Raw genomic sequence first — 26,519 nt, 5'->3', positions numbered from 1 at the left:
AAGACCACCAACCAGAATGTGAGCTTCAGGAAGGGGAGATGGTTATCTGTTTTGTTCACTGCTGTTGCCCCTGCCTCATCCTACTGCCTGGTAGATGGTACTTGGCACCCAGTAAGACTTCAGCTCGTACTTGCTGGATAGAGAGATGCTCTGTGTGCCAGACCCTTCAGCATAACGCCAGACCCAAACCGCTGCAGGACCCCATCAAGCGCCAAGAGAACACCTGGAGCAAACTCCTGTGCAAACACAAAACGAGCCCTCAGCACATAGAGGAGAGGATGAGCAGAAACTCGGGGGGACTGCCCCCAGACTCAGTCTTCACACCCTACCCCAGTGCCTAGAAGCCCACCCACCCATTGAGAGGCTCACCTCCATTAACAAGATCCCTCTTTTCAAAATGCAAGAGCCACTGAAGTCTTTCAACAGGCTTACCAGGTAAATATCTCATCATTGCATTTGGCAGATGAATCGCTTACTTTCCTTGTGGCACATGGTTTACCTGCCAAACGACCCAACCCTGAGCCCTACATGGCTGCCTCCCTGGTGACGAGAGCCACCTTTGCCCACACCTCAGTGCACGTTGGCTCCCAGGCCCTCCAATCCACACACCTTAAATAAGCTTTCCCCCCTGGGGAGGGGGGGCTTCTGATCGGGTGACAGGCAAGCAACATGTAGCTCAGCACTTTGGAGGCCAGAATCTAAAGCAGGGGTGTCAAACTCATTGTCACAAGAGGCCATGTCAGCCTCGAAGTTGCCCTCAAAGGGCCAAATGTAATTTCAACTCCTTAACTGTTAAGGAGTAGTTCCATTTACACAGTCCTAAAATTATTTCAGCCCTTTGAAGGCAGCCACAAGGCTGACTTGGCCCCCAGTAGAAATGAGTTTGACACCCCTGACTAAAGTGATCGTCATGGATCTGGGGCCCAGGGAACCAAGCCCCGGACCGCAGATTTCAACATACTGCCCAGGGCCAGCGCTTGCTTCGGGACAGCGAGGCTCTCTTCCTCTTCCTACCTCCCACGTGACCTGCGTGGTTCTCCTCCGCACCAGAACACAGGCGACCATTGTTGGTGCCACAGTGTGGCAATACTGTGTGTCCCAATCACAGTGACTGGCACAGACCAGGCACGCAAATATTTACAGAATGAACCAAACACCAAAGCTGCTTCCGTGGGCAAGTGGGGAAGGCTGTTTTCAACAGAGCGGAGATGAGAAATGCATCTTTAGCACCTGATTATTGGTATAAAAGACTTTTTAAAGGCCCGTCTAAATTGAGGACAGGATAAATCTGAGAGCCTCAGGTGATTCCTTTTCCCTGAGCCAGTGCGCCTCCAAAGAACAAAACAACCTGGCACCATGGCCTGCCAACAGAGCCCTCCTCCCAGAGGCGAGCTCTCCCGCGTCAGACCACAGACCGAACACCACCACCTCACTGAGGCTGCCCACTTCAGGTCTCCTTAACGGCAGAGCAGCTCAAACCCCCTCCCCCAGCTTCCTCAGAGCGACACTGGGGTTGGGGAGACAGAGACATTCTCCAAAAAGTTCGCAGTGGGGAAAAAAAAACCCCAAAAAACCATGAACAGTAATTTCTACAAACATGCTTCATACCAGATAATTAAACAGAACCCATAGTTATTATGCCTAATAGAGGATAAGCTAAATGGCTTCAGAGCCCATTCTTGAAAATTTTACCAATTTCCCCTTTGGTCAGCCTCCATGACCTGAAGACTTGGCTATCAGATTCTCTACCTGAGATTTTCAGGCGTCAAACTGAAGTACAACTACTGGAGCAGAACAAGAGCCAAAAGCAACAGGGAAGATACCCATTTTCCTCTTCCATCCCCCCCCCGCCCCCACTTGCCACTTAAGAAAAACCGCACGTTTCTACGCGAGGAAAGGGCCTCATCCTTTGAGATGCAATGCAGCGTTCAGCCAGCAACGCGGGCCGCCCAGGACCAGCCCCCACGACTGAGTTTTGCGACCCTCCACAGCCTCCTTTGTCTGAGCCATCCCTGCAAACTGGCGCGGTCCAGTACCCTCCCGCAAACGAGCCTTCTGCCCGCACAGGAACGCGCCCGTAGTCGGAGGACAAGCAGCAGAGCCCGGCCGCGCTCAGAGCCCCTTCCCCACCGCGAGCAGGCCGGGCTGCGCACGACCGAGACCTTGGCCCGAGCGACGGCCGACCGGCGCGGGGGGCCGGGCGGCCGGGCGGCGGCGTGGGGTGGGGGCCCCTGCCCACTGCGCGCCCGGGTCGCCCCCGCCCGGCACTCACCTCCGTGGATGGGCAGCGGTGCCAGCACCTGGCCGCGGACCTCGGCCTTGGGCGAGTCGAGCCCGTACCGCCCGCGGTCGATGCGGAACGTGAGTGGGGCGCCGCGGCCGGGCTCCTGCACCGTCACGTTGATGAGCGCCGTGTAGTACTCCTGGCTCGCGTTGTCCGCCCGCACCGGCCACAGGCTGCAGGTCAGCAGCGCGAGCGCGGCGAGCCGGGCTGGGCCCGCCCGCGTCGCGCCGCTCATCGTCCCTCCGGCCGCCACCGCCGCCGGTCGCGGACCAGGCTCCCGGGCCGGTGCCGAGAGGCGGGGCGGGCGCGGCCGGCGCCGCGGCGGGAGCGCGCGCGGCCGCCGCGGGCCTGAGCACCAGCGCGGCGGCTAGTCGCCTTCACGTCCGCGGCCCGCCCACCCTCGGGGACGCGCGCGCGGGCCCCTGGGCGAGGACGGCGGGTCAGGCTGCGCGCGCCCGCCCACTCCGGGCCCCTTCCATCCCTGGGGTCGGACACGCAGAGTTCGGGGCGCCTCGCGAGGACGCGGGAGTGGGAAGTGCTCAGAGGAAGGTGCGCGGAACACAAAGCCCCGCCCCCGGCGCTCGCTCGCCGCCGCCCCGCCCCCGCCGGCCTAGCGGAGCGCGCAGGCCTGGGCGCAGCCCCTCCCCGCGCGCCTGCGCGATGGTCGGGCCCGCTCCCGCCGGCCGGCACGAGGGCTAGAGCTGGCTGTGGTTGGTGGGTGGGGGGGTGTTCTTTCGCCCCGCGCGGGTCCAGTTTGTCCGTCGGGAGTGACGGGAACGGGGCCTGCAGCTCAGGAGGTTTTCAGGAGCCTATGGGAAAGTTTGAGACGAGAATACAGAAGACAAAAGCTAAAACTTTACAATTAATTTGAAAATGAAATGCCTGATTTAATATGTCAACTGGTCAACTTTGTCATATAAGTGACATCATGGTGGGGGGCGTTCTCTGTAAATAAGACTATCGGGGACCCACTAGTCTGGAACTGTGAGGACCCCGAGTGGTTAGAAAGAACCTCTGCAGGCTAGATGAAACGTCCAGAGGACCCAGACAACAGGGAGATGTCAGTAAGACACCAACTCCACCCCCTTCAGCCCCCCCCCCCAAAGTGCAGACACCCACACACTGTGTCAGTTCAGCTATGCATCCTTCTAAAGCATAAACGAAGGGGAAGGATAGTTCAGGTGAGGTGGAATTTAGGAGCTTATAGGATATTGGGCTGTGTCCTCATTATTTCTTACAGGTGTCTGGGCCTGCAACTTCTGCCTCCTGCAGTGACAGGGTGGAGTCAGCCTGGCTCAGCCAAATACACGGAGAACTACGGTGCTGTTTTGGGAAAGGGGCATAGATGGAATGTGGGTTAAAGCAGTAAGTCGTCCACTGGTGCTTTCTTGGAGGCATCCTTCACAGTTTCTCCCTCCAATGTCTTCCCTTCCACTTTCTCAGCCTCCACCTCCATCATCGTCTGTCTAGTCTCCTCCGCTTACTGAAACTGGATTTTATTTACTTGCCTCCAGGAAGTACAGCTCCTAGACCAAGTAACCGGGCCCCCTCCCAAAACCCAGCGCTCATGCAGGACTCTGCTCTGGCTCTGATGCCACTGGACCCTCTTCACACAACGAAGAGGCCTTGGGACAAGGCACTCAGACTCAGGCACCTGAAACCTGGAGTTCCTGCCCAGACAGTTTCCTCTCACTTGGCATGTTCCGGCTGCCCCTGTCTGACACCTCATGCACCCTACTCCTTTGTCCTTATAAGGATCTATCGAAGTGTGGCATGTTCGTGCCCCCTAGCATTAGAAATGTTTGTGGAGGTCCATCTTGTGGGGAGAAGGTGGGTCTCTTTGAAGCTCTCTTCTGGCCCTCCCTCAAGGGGACAGTTGGCTCTGAAACACTTCTAACCTTTCTCTGGCACTTGCTGATGTTCTGGTGAACAAAGTGGGACGAGGGCTCCGGGCGCAGCTTTGGCGGCACCAGCACGGAGGGCGGCATTAGCACCAGTCTGCACTGGAGGGTGGCGTTAGCTTTAATCTGATGGAGACCTTGCCTTCAGGTCAAGAGGTTTTTACTCATGGTAGTGATACAAAGCTACCTTAAAAAAATCATGGCAAAGTACATACAACATAAAATTCACCATCTTCACTGTTTTCAAGCGCACAGTTCAGCGGCATTGAGCACATTCACATGGGTGTGTGAGCGTCCCCCACCGCCATCTCCGGAACGCTTCATCTGGTAAAACTAACACTCTGTGCACATGAAGCAACTTCCCATCCCCCCGCCTCGGTGCACCATTCTAGTTTCTGTGTCTATGAATGTCACTACGCCAGGTACCTCATGTAAGTGGAATCCTGCAATATTTGTCCTTCTGTGTCTGGCTTATTTCACTTGGCATAATGTCCTCCAGGTTCATCCATGTCATAGCACATCAGATTTTCTTCCCCCTTAAGGATGAATGCATCCCATTGTAGATCTATACCACATTTTGTTTATCCATCCATCGATGAGCCCTTGGCTTGCTTCCACCTTGGGCTCTTGCGAATGCTACAAACTTGGGTGTACAAATACCTCTTTGAGACGCTGACTCAAATTTTTGGCATAAATACACAGAAGTGGGAGTGCTAGGTCATAGGATAGTTCTTTTTCCGTGGTGGTGGTACCATGTCACATTCCCACCAACAGAACACAACGGTTTCAATTTCTCCATATCCAGGCCAACACTTTGGACAAAACTACCTTTTAAAACATTTATTTAATTGGAAAAAAGTGAGTGCATTAGAAGTGTTATGTAAATACAAGCACAGGGGTCCTGGGCCGTGGAGGATGCACGGGAGGGCCTGCCTACCAGCCTGTCGGCCTGTCGGCCAGTCCTTTCTGGGCCATTTATCTAACTCAGCACGTGGGAGCCTCCCCTCCCTCCGGTCCCAACTCCCAGCCCATAAGAAGCCCCAGGTCCCCAGCTGAAACCTGCCTCTCTGCAGAGCTCTCTGTGGCCAGAGCCAGGCCCAGGCCAGGGCCAGCCTCCCAGCTCCCCTCCCTGGTAAGGGCTTCCCTCCTTCAGGAGTGCACCTGAGTCCTTGGGGAGCAATGCTGACACTCCCGGAGCCTGAAGGGGGCGCTGCGGCTGGAGCGCACTGAGGAACACCTGCGTGACTCCGGGAATCAGAGCCACAGCTGGACTCCCTGGTCGATGTTGGAAACCTCAAAGTGTGGGACAGTCTCGAGTTTCCTCCCCTTCCTCCTCCTCCTGTTCCTTTCCTTGCTTAAATGGCACATGGTCCCCTCTGGTCCTAGCGAGGCCTTTGCGGTATTAGGTACGTGTTGTGTTCCCTTTTTTTACTGCCCTTCACCTCTGTTCCTAACCCACACGCAACCATTGTAATGTGCTTGAAGTTTATCTTTTGTGTTGTTGCAGAATGCACACTGTTTGGTGTACGTGCATGTGTTAATTACTGAACTGCACTGGTTCAGATGTCATTCTGTTTCCCACTGTCTTCACCCAGCCTATGTTGGTTTTTAAAAACATCTTTTTCTTACATTTAATCATTAATGATTTTGAGTAGCACCTACTAGATCAAGGTGGAAGACGTGTCCAGCACCCCTGGAAGCATCCCTACACCTCTCAGTCACTGACGCCCTAGTATCCTGACTTCTGTAATGACAGAGGAGTGTGCCCGCTCTCGAACGTCACAGAAACAGAACCACACGCATGTGTTCTTTGCTCTGGTTTCTTTTTTTTCATAGTTTATTTTTTATTGTATTTTTTCCATCACCACTTATTCTTACACCCACTTCCACCTCTACCCACCCTCCTCCCCTGTAGCTTCTTTTCCTTAATATTATGTCTGTGAGATTCTTTTTTGCAGGTACTCATAGCTCTGGGCTTTTTCTTGGTTGTCTAGTATTCCAAAGGGGATTTGCCTATTTTCCTGTGGATGGGAAATGTATGTGTATTGATTTCCAGGAATGGGCTGTCGTGGAGACTCTGTCCTTTGGTGGGTGGGGAGTCCTTGCTGAGAGCTCGTGGTCCGGAGCAGAATTGCTAAATGAGAGGGCTGGTGCTGAGTTTGGGTGGACGTCCGCACTGACGTTTAGGTTGTCTTCCCGACAACCCTGTCCGAACCTCTCTTCCCTGTTTCCACCGTGGGGCTCTGGCCCTTGAAGGTCTTGGTCCACATCAGCTGCCCCCAGTGCTGCTGCCACTGCCGCTCATTGACACAGCCCACCCCAAAGTGTGGCAGAGGGGGGAGTGGTGGCACGAACCCAGTGTGGTCCCCACAGGGCAGGCTGCCTTCCTTATGGACCCCAAAGTCCCAAGAGACACTGTAAGCGTCCTGTAAAGACACCGGTATCGCACCCGAGATGTATCTGGGTGCCCCCCCCACATCTTCACGTTCACATCTGACTTCCTGTCCCCTCCTTTTGAAGAGCCCAGTGACAGGCCCTTTCATATGATGGCCTTCACTGAGGACAGGCAGAGGGACAGGGCCTGGGTCCCCAGGCCCAAATCACTTCTGAGTCACCAGCCCTGTCACATGGAAAGGGTATTTTAGGAAGTACAAAGAACATTTTTATTTTAATAATTAAGTGTTCATTTTAATATTGCCTTCTACTTTATAGCGGGTGATTTCACTTTCAATGATAGTAATGCCGCCTGCCTTTGAAAAGTGAGCTGTCTTAGAGGAAAATATTTAATAGTAATAATCAGGTGGAACACAGATGGGGCACAGTTGTGAAAGTGATGTGCAAAAGACCGAAGTGGGGAATGTGGACAGAGAACTGAGTCGGGGCTTCAGAGACTGGTTTCACGTCAGTGGTGCTGATGGTTCAATATTCCAGAATTTTGCAAGCCATTCATCAAACCATTGGCACCTGGGGATTGGTCATGGTGGTGGTAGGGTAATATTTACACCACTGATATTGGCAGATGCTATGAATGAGGGCTTGCTTGTGCGCTCTCTCTCCCCTCTTCCTTCTCCTCCCCCTTTTCCTTCTCCTCTCCCTCCCTTTCCCCTCCCCCTCACTCCTTCCTCTTCTTTTTCAGAAAGTGCTTTACTACAACGCCACTGGTTCGAATGCCCTGCTTGGCCACATGTCAACTGGGCAACATCAAGGTCATGTCATGTCCCCTCTGGGGTCAGTTTCCATCTGCGGAGTGGACCTACTGACCTTCCTGTCTCTGGTTCCGACAGATGCAGACCAGATGGCGGGTGCCTGGAGGCTGTGCTTCCCACAGTCACCCCGCGTTCTTGTGACTCCTATTGGAGGCACAGAGGCTGTGAGGGTCCCAGTGGCAGCCTGTGTGAGGACTGCTTCACCACCCTCCACAGGCATCACGCAGAACAGGCCATCCCGAGTGGGTGGACACTCAGGCTGGCCAGTGTCCTACCCACGCAGGCAGTAGGGGCACAAGCAATAGCACTTTACGTAGAGAAACACATGATCTACAATGTCTAGCCTTCCCTAATGAAGAACGTCAAGTGTTCTCTAAGGAAAAGCCAAAACAAAGCTTCTCCTGTCACTCTGGTTCCCCCATGTGTCCTGTGGGGCCACAAATGCTTCTCCCGCCTCGTGTTATTTGAAATGCTCTTTTGTGAACTCTTTCCTGACCCTTTGGGCCATTCTTTGTTACCATGACAAAGGCAATGAACAGTAATTCTATAAAACAATCCCTCCCCCCATTCAAATGTTTCCAAACATCTAAAACGTCCCCCGACACCTGCCGTCTGCTCAGAAGGGAACCCGGTGAAGCAGCACCACTGGGTTTGATTAGGTCTTTGTTCCTAAAGGTCTCCGACTTTGAGGGCTCAGTCCCAGCCCCAGAAGATCATAAGGAGTCTATGGCCACCCTGCTGCATGCCACCCTGGACTGCCCCACTGAGAATTCACCACTGAGAAAATGTGAAGAGTTCCGCAGTTATCTCGTCAGGAACGTGAATACAGGGTGGGCCAAGGTTTACAGTTGTCATTATGGTTGTCAGACAGGACTAACTTCTCCGTACAAACTGTAACCCTGCCTTTGCCCGCCACTGTACGTTGCGTTGTAGTGTTGCTGTGCAAACAGTTCCTGCATTTTTCATCATTTTTAGCATTCCAGGAACCTCAGAAAATGGAAGTGGCCCAGGCTACTCTCTGTTAGCGGAAGGAAGCACTTGCCCCGCCCACTGCACTGGGGGCGTGGCCTTAGGGCAGTGGGTGGGTGGGGGATGGAGGGGGCAGGACACTGGCACTCCTCTGAGCCCAGGCCCGAGGGCCCCACCAGTGAGGGAGAGAGGAGTGAGGCAGACAAAACTGCTCGGATTTGGAACTTGTCATGGTCTGTGGAGGGGAATTTAATTCTCCTGAGGGCCCTCAGGCATGGGAGTTACTGCAACCGTCTTGCAGATGACAAACCTGAAGCTCAGTGAAGTGAGCTCTTTGCCTTGAACTTGCCCCTGCTAGTGAGCAGCGAGGGGCGGCGCTGGTGCAGGAGCCCAGCCCAGCTGGTTTCCAGACCCTCACTCTTCAGGCCACCAGTAGACGCCGGGCTGAGGACTCAGACCACGTTTGGGTTTCTTGGTACATGGAATAGCCCGAGAAGCCAGAGACTGTCCAGGAATTTGGTGGGGCCTGGGGCCGATGCTGAGTGGGTGCAGACTGCTAGGGTGGCTGCCTTTTAGCAGGATCGAAAGCACTGCCTGGTCCTTTGTCAAGATCTATTTGGTTGGAGTGATGAATGGCTGAGCAGAAAGAGACGTCTCCCCTGGCATCTCTCTCGAGGGGAGACGCCAGCTGGGGTGAGCTGGCCTCGGCAGGCCAGTCTGGGCTGGCCCTCAGGCTGACCTGGAGCAGTGGTACCTGGGCACCCAGAGCCCCTCTGCCAGGGGGCCTGGCTGTATACGGAAGAGCCCACCACTCACAGGCAAGAGACACATGTGCAGAAGAGGCTCTTGGAGGCTGCAGGCAGTTCATCCGGGGGAAGGCGAGGTGCCTGGCTGGGCTTGGTAAAGACAGCCCCTCGAGGCTCTAGGGACCCGGGCAGGTGGGATAGGGGTGGGTCCCACAGGGCACTGCTGTTGGGCCAAGTCGGCATTGCACCTCTCTGGGAAGAAGGCAAAACCTGTTTAGTTTGAATCAGTTGCCCATGCCTTGACCCTAGAAACACAGGGGACCTGGACTGTCGGCCTGCCCTGGAGCGGCTGGCGCAGGGGAACGTCCCCTGAGAGACGATGGCCCAGTGGGCACAGGAGCAGCTCTGCGTGCTGCCCGGTCCCATGTCCTGCCAGGTGAGTGCCGTGGCTTCTTCCAGATGCAGCGGGTGAGGGTGTGTGTGTGTGGGGGGGGTGGGTTTCCAGCTGCTCTCTGCAGACCTGTCATCCAGCTGGAGGATCATGTGCTTCCCGTTCATCTGCGGTTGGCCGAGAGGCTGCCATGAGAGGCCCAGCAGCTTCGCTCTGCCCAGCTGCTCGGGGATTCAGGTGAAGCCAGGCAATGCAAGCTGCCGGCCCAGAGCTGACACCAGCCTTCCGGTGCCTTTCAAAGCAACATTGAACACAAGAAAAATAAACCAAAACTCTGTACATGAGGATGTTTATTGCAGTGTTAGCTCCAGGGGCAAAAAAAAAAAAAAGAAAAAAAAAAGAAGTGGAAAACAAACTCATTTATTTGTTAAGCAAATTATAGCAGAACAAATTTGAGGATGATTATGCAGCTATTAATGCAGCACGCAAGCTGCAGCAACGCGAGCAGGGCCCGGGATGTGCTGTTTGTTAGGTGCAGCCGCAGAATACAAAGGGAAACCCTGGCCGTCACCAAGTAGCGTAAGTGTGCGTGTGTGAACAAAGCCTGGTAGAGAACTAACAAAGTAAAAATAGTTTGGTTTATTGGGGGGATTACGAATGATTGTTTTTACTTCCTTTTTTTCTGGTTTCAAAATGTGTTCTCTTTGCAATCAGAAAAAGGTATTTTTAACAATCCATCAAAAGACCCCTGAGGATCCTATTAGAAGTGGTGGGTTGTGGCAGGGGAGCCAAGGGTAGGGAGATTGGGGTGCTGTGGGGCACAGGCTGGCAGAGTCGAGGTGTGCTTGAGGTCACCCTCGCTGAAATTCTCTGTACATTTAATGATTCTGTCTCCATCCCCTGAGGGGAAAATAGACATCAACCTGGTCTGTGGACGGTGTGCGGCTTTGCTGGAGATGAGCTCATATTAGTGCCGTGTGTTGGGAATGCTGGCAGTGTTCTTAGAGACATCCTGTGTCCTGAATTGCACAAGCTCGGGCTCTGATATTGTTACTAAAAACAGAGGAGGCCCGCTCGTTATCCTCTCCGGAGTGACCACTGAACCTTGTTCCTGCCAAGCATCTTCCCCCAGGACATGTTACAGAAAGGGGGGGAATATACCCCCCCAGCCGGTGCAGCGTGCCCTGTGCTGGGTAAGCACCTCCCAAGGACGTCTGAGATGGGGTTATCCAGATCTTCTCAGACACACCAAAGGAGCAGTCCCCCCGGAGACCCTGCCTGCGGAGGATGGAGTCCCAGGGAATCCCAGGGGCCTGGGCGCCCACACGGGCGATGGGCGGCATGGGCTGCAGCGGCTCTCAGTAGACGATCCAGCTCCCCCTCCCTGGCCTGACTCCACTGTAGGGGCTTGGGAAGCTAAAATTCAGCTTCTCTGTGCAGGCATCCTCCCCCCCCCTGTCTCTCCACCCATCCATCCTTCCCTCCTCCCTTCATCTACCTACCACCCACATATCCATCCTTCCATCCATCCATCTACCCACCTGCCCACCCACACATGCACCCAGTCATTCATTCAATGCATGTTTATTGAGCAGCAGTTCTAGGTACTTGGAATATGTAAGCAAAAACCGAAAAGTTTCTACTCTCAGGGCACGCTCCAACCACCATGGGTTTTTGGCCCGAGCGCCAGGAGGGGCGGTCTGCTGTTGCCACACCTTCTTCTTCCTCCTGCCCACACAGGATCGAGACGGAAGCCACACACTGAGGATGGTGGCAGAGCAAGGGGAAGGGGCCTGTGCTCGTGCCTTCTGCTTTCTCCCACTCTCCTTTGTTGACGCAGCGATGCGAATGATTTCCTGTTATTTGCGTCAGCACAGCCCTATGCCTGGGCTCTAGCTGTCTTGGCCTCCTGAAATTTCCCCCATAGTGCTTATTTTAAAAGACTCCCAAATTAGGCCTAGCCTAAAAAGAGAGAGTGCCTCCTGACCAAGGGGGCCCGACTCGGAGAGTAAAGGAAGAGTGGGGGGGGGTTGAGGGAAGAGGGCTGTTGGGGGGCACCCTGCCGCACCGGTGGCCCTGCAGGCACAGGGCGGTGTGTTCCAAATAGGGACAGCTTGGCTGCAAGCATCAGACGTCAAACCCGCCATAGAGGAGAATTCACTTGGTCAGTTATGAAAAGTCCAGGGTTGGGCTAACCTCAAGCACAAGAGAATCTAGGTCAGAGGACACCCTCAGAGCTGGGCCTCCTCTCTCCCCCCCCAACACTGCCGTCTTCCTGGTCTCATCCTCAGGCAGGCTCCCGGTGTGGGTGGGAGGGGGCCTCTGGCAGGTCCAGGGAGCGCATTCTATGCTCTCAGAGGACGCAGCACAAGAGCAGGACTCTCCGACCCGTGGTATGAATCTCACTGGTTTGTGCCATGGCCCTGAGCCAACTGCTGGCGTCAGTGGGCAAGACCCCTGACTGGCCAGACCTCACAGCACGTTCGCCCCTGGAGGCAAACGAGCCCCCGGACACAGCCCCATGGACTGAGAATGGAGGGCGCTTATAATAAAAACAATAAAGGCCCCTCGATAGCTTCAGGGTAGGGGCCGATTGCTAGCAAGACAAGGCCTTGGTTTGAGGGCTGAAGCTTTCAACCCCACCTGTCCACCTCCAGTCTTCAGGGAGGAGATGAATTTAATCACCCGTGGCCAAGATTTCACGTCCACATATTGGAACCACCATGAACCCCCATGACACCAGGGCTTGGAGGGCTCCCAGGCCAATGAACAGGGCCGGTGGTGCTTGCAGAGGGCGTGGAGGCTCTGCACACCTGCCCTGGGCCTTCGCCCAGGCATCTCCTCCACGTGGCTGTTCCGTATTGTGGCCTTTTGATGGTGATAGTGAGTAGGTGTTTTCCTGAGTCCTGTGAATCCTGCTACCAGAATACTGAACCGAAGAGGGAGGTTGTGGGAACCCCTGGCTTTGTCACAGGGTCGGACAGACGAGCAAGTCACCAGGGATCTGGTCCTTGTGACTGGCATTTGCAGTGGGGCAGACCTGTGGGGCCTGTGCTAACACCAGGTCCTTAGTGTCAGGTTAAGTTGGGTTGTAGGACAGACACCCTGCTGGTGTCAGAATTGGTTGGCATCTGGAGAGTTGAAGAATTCGCTGGTTGTTGATGTGAAAACAGAAGCCGTGACAGAGGGTTTTCCCAAGGACGCTGACGGGCACAGGAGGCAGGTCTGGGCAGCGACAGCAACAGGTGCCCCTGGAGGTGGTTCTTCAGCACCGGCCTGGGGTGAGGCAGCTCCTGGAACATGTCCAAGGGCGGCTCAGGCTGCGGCTCAGTTAGGACGCTTTGGGTCCTGACCTCCATGGCTCGCCTGAGGAGGAAACCCGGGGGAGGGGGCTGCAGACGGGCCCTGTTCCCAGCGATTCTCCCGTCGCAGGTGGATGCCAGCAAGTAGCTGGAGCGGCACAGTTCCCTGCTCCTACCGGGTGGGAGAGAGCATCTTCTCAACTGCAGTGCAAAAATCCTCATCGCCAGCCCGCTGTGGGGACCTGCCCCGCCAGCCTTGCATGAATAAGGCCAGTAGGGCTGACCGGCTCAGGACCCCGATGGAGAAGGGGTGGGACCACTTTGTCCCTCACACCCACTTCACGGAGGATGGGTGGGGCTGGGGAGACAAGTTCAGTGCACACATTTTATTGTGTCTGTTTTCACTCCAGCATTGGCTACATGGGTTTTGGTAGGTGAGCGCACCTCTGTAAGCCTCAAGTTTTTTTATCTTTAAAGTAGGGGAATGAATATTGATCTCACATTGGTAAATGGGAACATTTAAAATATATATTTATGGGTTCTGACTTCCAGCCAAGATGGAGGTGTAGGTAGACACACTGTGACTCCTCGCACAACCAAAAGAAGAACAACAAATTTAAAAACAAAAACAACCAGAACTGACAGAAAATGGAACTGTATGGAAGTCTGACAACCAAGGAGTTAAAGAAAACACACTCACCCAGATGGTAGGAGGGGCGGAGATGGGCAGCCGGGCGAAGGGGTCCCCCACGAAGTGGTGGCGGGTGGATCAGGCGGTCCCACATTAGGGTACGGATAAACCTGGAGGAACAACTGGGGAGTGAGACAGACCCACCACCCAGGGTCCTGGCAGGGAAATAAAGCCTCAAACCTCTGACTGAAAACACCTGTGGGGGTTGAAGTGGCAGCGGGAGAAACTCCCAGCCTCAAAGGAGAGTTCATTGGAGAGACCCACAGGGCCCTAGAATGTACACAAGCCCACCCACCTGGGAATCAGCACCATGACGGCCCACTTTGCTTGTGAGAAGTAGGGGAAGAGACTGAAATCCAGCAGAGAGTGGAACAAATGGCACTGTTCCCTCTTGGACCCTGCTTCATGTACAACGTCACAATGCAATGACGTGTTGCCCTGCCCCGTGAACACCTAAGGCTCCACCCCTCATACATAACAGGTGCACCAAGACAAAGAAATACAGCCCAAATGAAAGAACAGATCAAAGCTCCAGAAAAAACACAACTACCATATTTTTCGGACAATAAGATACACCTAGGTTTTAGAGAAGGAAAATTGGAAAAATTTTTTGAAGCAAAAAATGTGGTAAAATATTTAATAACATAGTATTTCAACAAATGTAAATGTAAACAGAATTCAACAGCAGCATTAACAACCATTATTCCTCCCAAATTTGGGAGGAAAAGTGTGCATCTTATAGTCCAAAAAACATGGTAAGTGACGAAGAGATAGCCAACCTATCAGACGCACAGTTCAAAACACTGGTAATCAGGATGCTCATAGAATTGGCTGAATATGGTCACAAATTTGAGGAAAAAGTGAAGGCCATGCAAAGTGAAATAAAGGAAAATGCACAGGGAACCAACAGTGAAGGGAAGGAAACCAGGATTCAAATCAATGGTGTGAACCAGAAGGAAGAAAGAAACATTCAACTGGAACAGAATGAAGAAATGAGAATTCAAAACAATGAGGAGAGGCTTAGGAACCTCCAGGACAACTTTAAACATTCCAACATCTGAATTATAGGGGTACTAGAAGAAGAGGAGAGTAAGAAATTGAAAACTTACTTGAAAAAATAGTGAAAGAGAACTTCCCCAATCTGGCAAAGGAAATAGACTTCCAGGAAGTCCAGGAAGCTCAGAGAGTCCCAGAGAAGTTGGACCCAAAGAGGAACACACCAAGGCACATCATCATTACATTAGCCAAGATGAAAAAGAAGGAGAGACTCTTAAAAGCAGCAAGAGAAAAGGAGACAGTCACCTACAAAGGAGTTCCCATCAGACTGTCAGCTGATTTCTCAAAAGAAATCTTGTGGGCAAGAAGGGGCTGGAAAGAAGTATTGCAAGTCATGAAAGACAAGGACCTACATCCAAGACGACTCTATCCAGAAAAGCTTTCATTTAGAATGGAAGGGAAGATAAAGTGCTTCCCAGATAAAGTCAAGTTAAAGGAGTTCATCATCACCAAGCCCTTATTATATGAAATGTTCAAAGGACTTATCTAAGAAAAAGAAGATAAAAAATATAACAGTAAAATGACAACAAACTCAGTTATTAACAACCAAACCTAAAAACAAAAACAAACTAAGCAAACGACTAGAGCAGGAACAGAATCGCAGAAATGGAGATCACATCGAGGATTATCAACGGGAAGAGAGAGGAGAGAGAATGGGGGAGAAGGTACAGAGAATAAGCAGCGTAGATGGTAGGTAGAAAACAGACAGGGGAGGGCAAGAATAGTATAGGAAATATAGAAGCCAGAGAACTTACTTGTACGACCCATGGACATGAACTAAGGCAGGGGAATGCGGGTGGGAGGGGGTATGCAGGGCAGAGAGGAAAGGGGGGGGGGAAATGGGACAACTGTAACAGCACTATCAATAAAATGTATTTTTTAAAAATGCCACTAATGGGCCCGTCAGCCTGGCTGTCACTCAGTGTCCCTCAGCAGCAGCGGGAGCCGTCCCCTCACCATCCCGTCCACAGCTGACGTTTTCTACTTTCCCGACTTTTGACACTTGAGTAGAAAGCAGTTTTTCGCCTCGGCTTCTGTGTGCTTTCTCCTGATGTTTTAGTTTTCCTTCGCGAAGGTGTCACTTTTTTGGGACTTGTGTTTTTGCCATCTGCCTCCTCTGCTCACTGTTCAATGTCATTCTCTTGTCTTTTTACTGCTGATTTACAGACATTTGCTGTGGAGTCTAGGCGTTGAGCCCCCGTCAGTTTTAGACTTTGCAAATATCTTCTCCCGGTCTATTATCTGCCCACTGACTCTTCCATTGTCTACTTCTTTGAACAGAAGTCCTTAATTTTATGTAGTCAAATTCAATGTTTTCTTTTTGTTTTGCTGCATCCATTTAATTTCTATAGAATTAAAAATACAGTACAGCAGGATACACACACAATATTTTAGTCTTGTTACAGTGAGAAAAAAACCCTGGGCCCCTTCCTGCTGCCTTCTCCACCCAGTCCCGTCATCGGGAGGAGAAAGGCTGAATGATACATCGAGGGACACCTCGATGACTTGGTGTCATACAGCTATTTAAAAAGAGTGAGAAATACGTGGATCTATTGCATTAACAGAAAAGAGCCACTTGTAATGTACACAATAAGATCCAGTTTTGGACCTTGGCTGGTGTGGCTCAGTGCATTGAGTGTGGGCCTTTGAACCAAAGGGTTGACAGTTCAATTCCCAGTCAGGGCACAAGCCAGGGTTGCAGACCAGGTCCCCAGTAGGGGGTGCATGAAAGGCAACCACACATTGATGTTTTTCTCCCTCTCTTTCTCCCTTCCTTCCCGTCTCTCTAAAAATAAACAAATAAAATCTTTTAAAAAATCCAAATTTGCTTAAAAATTCCTTTACCACTATCTCTCTATCTATATATGTTTATAAGAACAAGGAGAAAGATGAAGAAGGATACCCAGCAGGCTGTTAATATTGATTAACGAGGATATAAATGGGGTGCGCATGTAGGAGCAGAGGGTGGCAGGCCGTTCTGGGAGGCTGTGCGTCAGAGCCCCGGGCTGCAGCGCGATAACCCTACACATGCAGGTGACCCCCAGTCCTGTGCAGCGTACTTCCTTAACACTTTCTGTTCCCCCCACTTCGCCCCATCTGTTCAACCATCTCGCTTTCTCTGCCTCCATTTCTCCCTCCCACCTTCCCTCCACCCATCTAGCCATTCCTTCATCTACCTATCCATCATCCACCCATCCATCACCCATCATCCATCCATCATCCATCCATCCACTCACCCATCTAGCTGGGCAAGCTTTGCCCCTAACTGTTTACTCACTGCCTCTTTTCCTTGATGGCCTGTCTGCCCTCAGTGGTTCCCTCTTTCCCAGCTGGTGGACTGACCACAGGGAAAAGAATGTGACCCTGTCAGGAGCCACGACTCTTCAATGGCTCCCAAGGACCTAGAGGGTAAAAGTCAAAGTCCTCTTCATGCATCAGCCACCTACTTTGCCTTCCATGCCTTCAATCTTGCACCTGCCACTTAGTCACAAGACCCTTCCCAGAGCTTGGCCTGCTCTTCTTGGCTGGCCTCTACCACTGTGGGTTCTCATCCTGCAAGCGAGGAGGGGCGAGGGCGACCGGGGCCCCTATGTCCTCTGACTGAAGCACCTGGGGCCGTTTCCACCCTATGAATGTGGGGGCCAGTGGAGGAAGGGGGTCCCGACCACTCGTCGGGTACTTACTCGGGATTTATCTTTGGCCACAAGGGGCGGAGGTGCTAGGCAGGGGGCGCTGAGACATGCGTGCACCTGTTCCTCTGGGGGAGACAGGGAGCCTCGCCTGGGCCTGAGGGGGGCCCCGTGTTCTTGGCTGCGCCTGCCTGGGGCACAGCCTCTGTCATGCGGAGCTGAGAGCCAAGAAGGGGAGAGTGGGCCATCCAGTCTGAGCTTTACTATATTTTCTTAATACTTCCTTCATTTACTCTGTGCTCTTAAGACAGTTTCCCGAAGCTTTTTCTTTTTCAGTTATTTTCAACCCTTATGCTTGTTTTGCTGGGAGCGAGTGGAGCTCCTCCCGCCTCCACTCCGAGGTTTTTGCTCCTGGCACCTGAAGAGACCAGACCCTTCATGGCCACTGCCCCGAGACGCGACCCTGTCCCTCCCCTCCCGTGCCCAGCACCCCACTCTGTGCTGGGCTCACACTGCTTTGGAAGCAGACACTTTTGAGAGGCACATCGCCTTCAGCGGCCCCTGTGCTTGCCTGTCGCCCTGCTCGCCACTCTGGGTGCTGGACCCTCTGTGAGGCCACAGGCCCTCTCGGGTGTGGGAGCCCAGCCTGCCACCCACAGCGATTCATGGAGATTTTTTGTTGTATGTTGGTTGCTTGAATGAAATTTTATGATTTGGCTTTAAAGGTTACTTTTAAAGTCAGAGAATTGCATGAAAATAATTCCTAGTGTTGAAGGGCTTATAACAAATCCAGCCATCCCTTGGTTCCCTGCCCCTCCTGTGCTTCGTCCCCAGGGCACCCTGGTCGGGACCCCAGGCTCAGCCCCCGCAGCCTCTGGACCCCGGGCCTGCCTCCTGCTCCCTGCAGTCTGCCCTGTCCACTCCTCTCCCCAGGATGTGCCTTTTCCTGGCCAGTGACACAGGCCGTGATTTCTGACTTCCGTCATCTTTCCTGATTTACGTCCTCATTCTGGCACATGCCTCTCACAGCAGGAACACATCCTGATGACATGTGCTGTCGGGGACCTGGAGGACCCTGAGCCCAGCTGGTGCCGGCATGCTCCAAACCAATACTCTGTGAAACTCGGAGTGTGCAGACCTGTCTGGTAACCCACGCCAGAGAAGCCTCCCCAGCTGGAAGCCGGCCACGGTTTTCTCTGCCCTGGGATCCTGAGAGGTATGTGTGTTAAACTTTAATTCATTAACTTGAATAGGTAATACATGGCATGATTCAAAAGCAGGAAGTCTTTCTCCATCCACCCAGTGCACATTTCTCAAACGTTCACTATTATGATTAGGTTTTTTTGTGTGTTTTTTAATGTCTTCAAAGTTTTTAAGAGATTTTGAACGTGACACAAGTGAATGCAAATGCACGTTCCTTCCTGGTCCTCTCACGCTGAGGCTCATACACGGGGCCCACAGCTCGGCACCGGCGGCGTGTCATGGACACGGGTCCCTCATCTCAGCAGTGGTGCCCGTGTGCAGGGCTGCGGTGACCGGCTGATCCGGCTCCCTGCTCCCCGGCCCTGGCCCTGGGGGATGGCAGCAGCACTGGTTTCATGGAATTTGCCGGCCTGGGGCTGGGCACTCACGGCAGAGAGCCGCGTTTAGGGCCAGACAGAGCTTCCAGCTGAGTGGCCCGGTGGCTGTGGCTCTTGGACGTTGATGGGCTCATCAGCAGAGAGTCCGAGCCTGGGGAGGGCATTGCTGGCAGTGCTGTGGCGGGGGGGGGCTCGAGGACCTCGGACGAGTCCTGCAACAGAGTGGGACACCGCGACATGACAGACCTGAGGGGCAGGGGCCACGCTGGTGCTGTCTGTCCCCGAGTTGCCAGGGGCAGGGTCTGTGGTGTTGTGGGGACAACTTTGGCCACCTCTTTGAGGACTGCCCTGGGGTCATCTGGGGTCCTACCTGGAGGGCTTCTGTGCAGAAGGGACAGGCTTTCCCAGAGGCCTGGCTATAGCTGGGTTCTGGGGACAAGTCACTGGTCACGATGAGATGCCTTCACAGGGACCTGCAGGGTGTGGGGGATGGCAGGGTTTGGGGGCCCTCCAAGGATGCCGCAATGTGGGGCAGGGCCTTGAGGACCCCTAGTCGTCCACGTGAGGACAAATTGATTTTGAACCCCAGGCAGGTCTGAGGCCTCCGAGGTAAATCCCAGATGGGGAGGTCTTCCCAGCCCCACCCACCTGTTCCCTTCCCGGGTGCGGGGGGCGCTCAGAAAAAAGGGCCAGACAGCAAGGAGAGGCCCAGCCACAGCCCTTTCCTGGCCTCCTGGGCGCAGCAGGGCTGCCGGCCAGCCTGCAGCCCTGAGGCCTGAGCACCAGCTGGGTGGCTGAATGGCAGCTTCGCACTGGGGCGTGTGCTGGGCTCGTGTTCGCTGGCACCGAGCTGGGCCTCAGGGGCGTTGGTCTGGGGCCCCGCCTGTGCTGCCTGCCCTTGCCTGCCCCAAAGTGTAGGCCCTGCCCGCTGGAGCCCCTGGTGGGATGGTGGAAGGACAGAGGGCCTCTGCAGAGAAGGGCCCCAAGTCCTAGATGTGGCTGAGGAACCGCCTGTGTGGCTGAGAGCAGGGCACCAACCCTCTGGCCTCCAAGGCTGCACCAGAGAAAGGGCACCAGGGTCCCCAACCAGGGGCTGCTGGGCGGGTCCTCGGAGGGAAGGCCCTCCTCCCAGCTGCCCTGGGGCCCGGCACTTCCTGGCTGCTCAGAGAGGTGGGCAGCCTGCTCAGGGCTCCTTGCATAAACCTGTGACACAACTGCACTCAGTCCCCGTCACCCAGCCTTGAACCTCAACAGAGCTGGTCGTACCCTCCCCCAAACTGGGGCTGAGCCCAGGCCTCCCCTCACCACCGTCCCTGACACCCATCTGTGCCCGGCCACAGGGTCTGACAGGAGCATGTCGGGATCCCCTCCCCAGAGGCTGGGGCTCTGGCAAGATCCACAAAGTGGGGAACAGCATGCTAGGCCATGGGAAGAGCATTGCAAGGCCACAGCAGCAGGAAACAGGAAAGGGCGTTTCCTTGGCGTGGGGACTGCCGGCCGGGGGCAGCGGTGCCCCCACACCCTCTGTTAGCCCCGACAGGACTGGCTGCCCTGGAGTTTCAGGCGTGGGCCCGGCACCTCTTCCCCAGCATCCTCTCCGGGGCTCCTCGCAGCTGGGAGGAGGCTGCAGGGAGCACGACTGTGGGAGGCACCTGGGGGCTGGCCTCGGAGAGAGAGCTGGGATCCCCCGCCCGGGGAAGGGGATTGCGGGAGGCAGGAAGGGCACTGTGGCCGGCTGTCCCCACCTGCCATCCCCAAAGCTCAGCCTTCTGGGGCCTCTTCACAGGCCCCGGTGCTAAGTTACTCAGGAGTAAGAAGATGGAGCCTGGACACCTGTGACGCCTGGGCCCTTGGTGTGGGCTGGGAGCCTCCTTCTGAATGTCCCATCTCCTGTGGCCGGGGTAGGGCACAGCTCCCTCTGGAGGGGACTGCGTGGTGGGCAGGCCTCCCAGAGCCCAAGGTCCCCAGCCCTGCAGCTGCCACCGTGCGTATGCAAGGCCACTCACTCCTTCTGGGCCACTCACCCTGCTCCCAAGAGGCTGTGCTCACTGTGACCAGGAGGCAGACAGTCCCCACTGACGTGGCTCCAGGAAAAGCCAGACCCAGAGTGTGCACGCTGGGCGGGGTTGAGGGGATGAGGAGGGGTTGCTAGCCAGCTCCAGGGACCTACAGGACCCCTCGGATTTGGTCCAAGGGCCTTGCCCGGGCCCGTCAGGAGCCAGATATGGCTGAAGCCTATTTATTCCCTGCTCTGCCCCCCATTCCCTGCAGACTCGGCCTCTCTCTGAGGTCTCAGCTGGAGCTGGGGGAGTGGGCAGGGCACAGAGCAGCTCCCATTTCTCCCTTACACACAGCACCCCTCGCCTCCGCCAGGCTGCTGGCCCTCTGGGAGTCTTGTTGAGGTCCTGGGGTCACCCTGCTGCCCAGGTAGCTGAGCCTGGTCCTGAGTGGGGCCCAATGTGGCCGGGAGCCAGCCAGGCTGTGTCAGTTCAGCCTCTCTGCCAGGAATGGCAGTGCACAGCACACCCCCGGGCTTCCTGACTGGGGCACATGGCCACCTGCCAGGTGAGGGCTCAGCAGCCCCATAGCCTATCTGCTTCCGGGCCCAGGAGCCTGGCTCTGTGTGTAAGGGGCTGTGTGGGGGCCCCAAGGCCAGAGTCTCCTGGTGGGCTGAGGCTTCCTACCCAGCTTCTGACTCCCCCTGTGCCCCACCTGCAACCAGAGAGGCACCTGGCCATGCGCAGGGCTGTGGAATCTGCTCATCCCAGGTTGGCTGAGCGCTCACTCAGCAGCAGGCCCTGTCAGTCACCATGGCCTGGGGGCCCTGGGGTGGAAGCGGCCACCACACCCGCACCTGCCCAAGGCCCCGGCATTCCCTGGCTGCGTGCTGGCGAAGCCCATAGTGAGAGACTCAATGTGGACATGGGGACTCGTGGTGTGTGAATGTGTTTATACCAGCTCAACAGTTTACAAGGTGCTGTACAGGTTGCCAACTCATGACTCAAATCTGTCCTGCTGACCAGTGTCCCAGCTGTCACCAGAAAGATCCAGAAATGGGGTGCCCAGGGCTGCAGAAACCAGTCCATCTCCAGGGGCAGGGGAGAGGCCCTCTGTAGAGGGTGGGGCCCCTCTCACAGCATGCCAGTCTCTCGGGTCCCTGGCGGCAGAGTGGCATTGGCCTCTACGCTGGAGTCTCCTGGGGAGAGTGGGTCCTCGTGGAGGATGGACAGACTGCTCGGCAGTGTGGCCACCACGGTCCTGCAGGCAGGGCCTCGGAGGCACGGGCGGCCCACGAGTCTGGAGGTCCTGGGCCCTGCCAGGATCAAGGTCTCACCAAAGGAGGAGAAACGTCTCCTGAGCCACGTGGTCAGCGTGTCGGCACCAGGCCACGGGGTCATTGTGGGCAAAGCAGCGAGGCACCCAGGCCTCCCCCCTGACCTCTGGGCCAGCTGCGTCAGGGCTTCCTCTCCTCCTCCGCCTCCTCCTCCAGCTCCCTGAGCCTCACGTCTTCCCCAGAATAGAAGACCTGAAGATTTAAATGGGCCCAGCCCTTGGTTACTCTTCTCTCCAGCGGTGACCTCCTCAGCAGGTGGCCTCCCACCCCAGGCGGCCCCCTGCCCTGTCCTCGGCTCAGGCCCACCGATGTCGGTCACTTCCGCCCACCACTCGGCTGTGCCCATGGGCTGAACGAGCAGGAAGTGGTGTGTGCCTCACTTCTAGCACAAGGATGGGGACTAGGGGTTCAAAGCCCTGGGGGACATACATTTGATCGCCCGCAGGGGCAGCCACCAACCGTGGGGCGGTCGTGGTCCCAGCCTCTTCTACCTAGCCCTTGAGTTCCACTCTCAACCCAGGGTCATGGCCTGACCTGCGCTCTCTCCTCAAGGGCTGGGGGCTCCCAGGAGGCAGATGAGTGGGGTCTGGGGTCTCTCCCGCCCCCAGCACCCACCCCCTTTCCTAGTCCACTCCCACTCCCGCGGGCGCACACAGACTCACCTGAGAGATTTCCACCTCTCTTTTTCTGTGTGGTTCTCTGGGCTCTCACTTTCATAAGAAGCCAAATAAAGACCTAGCCAGAAAATGAAGTGAAATTACGTGATTATGGTTGATGATGATAACCAGTTCTACACCGAGAGCGCTACAATTGAACTTGTGGTTGGGAGATAATTGTGGACTCGCACGCAGTTGTAGGAAGTAACGCAGAGCCATCCACCCGGTGCCTCGGAAGAACGATCACTTGGAAAACCTCAGGGCAGGACGCTTGGCGGCTGGGGGTGCGGACGCCAACGCCCCCAACCCCACTCAGAGCAGAGCAGAGAGTGCCTCCCACCAGGAGCCCTCGCGCGCCCTTTACGGCCACGCCCACTTCCCTCCCGTTTCCCTTTCCTAACCCCTGGCGACCACTAATCTGTTGTCTCTGTCATTTCAACAACGTGACATAAATGGAGTCGGACGGCGTGTAACCCTCTGGGACTGGCTCTTCTCACTCAGCAGAACTCTAGGGAGCTTTGGGCGTGGTGCAGGGAGCGCCTCGGCCGCTGCCCTCGCCCCCGACCCCCTCGGTCCCAGGGGTGGGGCGGCGCACCAGCTGCTCCGCCGCAGACGTGGCTGTGCGGGCTGGTGCGTGAGCACGAGGATTGCCTTCTCTGGGGCAAGTGCCCAGTCATTTTTAGTTGTGTCCTTAGTTTGGTTAGAAACTCTTTGTTTAGTGCTACATCCTAAAGATTTTCTCTGCTTTTTTTCATAGTTTTACATTTGAGTCCAGGATTCTTTTGAGTTGATTTTTGCCCACACGCCCCCACACTGCGGGTTGACAAGGATGTCTTCCTGGGCCTGACTCGCTTCTTTGGCCCAGTCACCCCCCCCCCCCCCCCCCCCCGCCGGGGATCGTCCCTGTGGCTCGGTTCCCATTCCCGGTGGCCCTGTCCCAGTTCCTGTGTCTGTGCTGCCACCACCGAGCTGTCTCCGTCGCTGCGGCCAGAGGGTACTGACTGGCCTTGGACACTGGGTGGAGAGGTCCCTCCCCCTTTATTCTTGTCCTCCCCCTGAAATTGTTTCAGCTATTGTAGGTCCCTTGTTGCATCATATAAATTTTAAAATAAACTTGTCTCTGTCTACAAAAAATATCTTTCTGGGATTTTGGTGAGAACTGCATGAAACCTGTGTTTAAGTCTGAAGAGGAGAATTGGTATCTTTGCTACGTTCAGTCTTTCAATCCACGAACAGCACGTCTCCGTATATTCAGCTCTTCTCTGATTTTTCCCATCAGGATCGTGTCATTTTTAGCACACGAATCTTGTACATGTTTTAGTTACATTCACGCCTACTTCATTTTTTTTTGGAGCAATTATAAATGGCCTTGTATTTCTAATTTCGGTGTCTTCACAGGCATTGCCAGCACAGAGATACAGTGCACTTCTGCATATTTACCTTGTGTTCTACAACCTTTGCTGAACTCACTTAGCTCTAGGAGTTTTTGTCAATTCCTTGGGATATTCTTATTTCTGCAAATAGGGATGATGTTAATTCTTCCTTTCTGAGCTGTACGTCTTTTTAAAACATTTTTTATTGATTTTAGTGGGGTGACATTGGCTAATAAAATTATACAGTCAGGTGTACAATTCTAAAATGCATCATCTGATTTGTGTAGTGTGTGTTCACCACCCCAAGTCAGGTCTCCTTCCATCACCATTTACCCCTCCCTTATCCTCTATCCCCCCCACCCATCATCAGCACACTGTTGTCTGTGTTTTCCTTTCTTGCCTTACTTCCCTTTCTTTCCTAGTTGTACATACACTAGGTCTTCCGTTACTATGTGGGATAACAGCGATGACGGTTGGTATCCTTGCCTTGTGCCGATCCTGGTGACCAGTGTGCAGTGCTTCTCAATCAACTATAATGCCGGCTGAAGAGGTTTTGTAGATGCAGCTTATTAAGCTGATCCATTTCCTTCTATTCTGATTTTTCTGAGAGCTTTGTCCAGGCATGCGTAATGGAACCTGTGACGTGCACCCTGGCTGGTGCGGCTCTGTTGCTGGAGTCCCACAAACCAAAGGGTCGCCGCTTTGATCCTGAGTCAGGGCACACGGCTGGGTTGTGGGCTGGGTCCCCACTGGGGGCGTGTGAGGGAAAACTGATGGGTGTTTCTATTGCACGCTGGTGGTTCTCTCCCTCTCCTTCTCCCTCCTTTCCCCTCTCTCTAAAAATAAATAAATAAAATTTAAAAAATTATGAAATGTTTTTGTATGATTGATATAATCAAGTGGTTCTTCTCCTTTAGCCTGTTCATATGGTAGATCACACTGATGATTTTCAAATATTAAACAGCCTTGCATCTCTGGAACAAACCCACTTCATCATTATAGTTATTCTTATATATTGCCAAATTACATGTGCTAATATTTTGTTAAGGAACTTTTCTACCTGTATTCACGAGGGGTATTGGTTTTTATGATTATTTTTATATGGCCTTTAATCTGGTTTGTGGTATCAGGGTAATACTGACTTCACGAAATGAGTTGGGAAGTTCCCTCTTCTATATTTTTAAGAGATTGTGCAGAATTGAGATAAACTCTTCTTTAAATGTTTAATAGAATTCTCTAGTGATTTCATTTTTGGGTGTTTTGAAATGACAAGTTCAATTTCCTCAATAGTTATAGGGCTATTCAAATGATGCGTTTCATGTCGAGCTGTGGTGGTGCGTGTTTTTCAAGGAGCTGACCCATTTCACCGAACCAGTCACACATGTGTGCACAGCGCTGTTCGCGGTGCCGCCTCACCAGCCTGTCGGTGTTGGCGGCGTCTGCAGTGGTGTCTCCGTTCATTCCTGATATTCGCAACTTCTGTCTTCTGTTTCTTTGTCAAGAGGTTCTTTGCCAGAGGATGGCAATTTTACCCTTCTTTTCAAAGAACCAGCTCTTCATTTAACTGAGTTTTCTTACCGCTGTTTTGTTTCCGCTTTGCTGATTTCTGCTCTCCCGTGCTCTCATTTCCTTCCCTCTGCTGGCTCTGGGTTTATTTTGCTCCTGTTTGTAGGTGCTGGAGATGGGAACGTGGACGACTGACTGGAGACTTCCCCTCTTTCCTGATACACGCATTCACTGCTTAGAAGTCCCTCAGTCCTGTGTTAGCTGTGTTCACAAATTTTTATTGCATTTTCACTTAGCTCAGTATTTGTATTTCCCTGGAAACTTATTTGATGCATGGATTATTTAGAAGTGTGCTGTTTAGATTCTACATGTTTGGGTATTTTCCTGTTACATTGTGTATTTCTAGTTTGATTCCACTGTGATCTGAGAACAAACTTTGTATGATTTCAATTACTTTCATTTGTTGTTTATTTTATGTACTCAGGATATGGCCTATCTTAGTATACGTCCTGTGAGCAATTGAAAAAAAAATGTGTATTCTGTAAATGTGTCGTGTGAAATATTCTATAAATGTCAATTCTGTTATTTGATGGCATTGGTGAGTTATGATTTTCTGTCCAGTTGTTCCATCGATCATCACCGACAGGGGCACTAACGTCTCCAACTGTAACTGTGCATCTGTTCATATCTCCTTTAGTTCTACCGGTCTTTGCTTCATAAATTTGCGACTCTGCTGTTTGGCGGATACACAGTTAGAATTGCTTTGTCTCTTTGGGAGGTTGACCCTCTAATACTACCCCTCTTTGTCTCTGGAAATTTTCTTTCCTCTGAAGTATACCTTCTGATATTAATATCGCTATTCCTGCTTCCCTCTGGTTGCTTCCTCATTTCTAA

At 53.6% G+C, this 26,519-nt stretch overlaps 2 protein-coding genes across 4 annotated transcripts in view; both read right to left on the bottom strand.

Moving 5' to 3' along the window:
* RNF130 (ring finger protein 130) overlaps positions 1-2,803 on the bottom strand; it is a 100,222-nt gene extending 97,419 nt beyond the window's left edge. Inside the window, exon 1 of one of the 3 annotated variants that reach the window (XM_053656798.1) lies at positions 2,273-2,803. In XM_053656798.1, the coding sequence (XP_053512773.1) occupies positions 2,273-2,519 (247 nt within the window). In that variant the 5' untranslated portion in view covers positions 2,520-2,803. The remainder of the gene's footprint in view (positions 1-2,272) is intronic. The other 2 variants (XM_053656799.1, XM_037136355.2) reach the window with 2 other exon arrangements.
* An 18,883-nt stretch (positions 2,804-21,686) lies between these two features.
* Positions 21,687-26,519, bottom strand: part of RASGEF1C (RasGEF domain family member 1C) — a 68,272-nt gene continuing 63,439 nt past the window's right edge. Inside the window, exons 13-14 of the mRNA XM_037136381.2 lie at positions 22,753-22,825; positions 21,687-22,282 (exon numbers count right to left, since the gene is read on the bottom strand). Coding sequence (XP_036992276.1) covers positions 22,258-22,282; positions 22,753-22,825 — 98 coding nt within the window. The 3' untranslated portion in view covers positions 21,687-22,257. The remainder of the gene's footprint in view (positions 22,283-22,752; positions 22,826-26,519) is intronic.

The sequence above is a fragment of the Artibeus jamaicensis genome, unplaced genomic scaffold (genome assembly GCF_021234435.1).
Source record: "Artibeus jamaicensis isolate MK-2021 breed Jamaican fruit bat unplaced genomic scaffold, CSHL_Jam_final scaffold_286, whole genome shotgun sequence".
NCBI lineage: Eukaryota > Metazoa > Chordata > Mammalia > Chiroptera > Phyllostomidae > Artibeus > Artibeus jamaicensis.
Note: the sequence above shows the minus strand (reverse complement) of the source record. Positions and strands in the feature narration are given on the sequence as shown.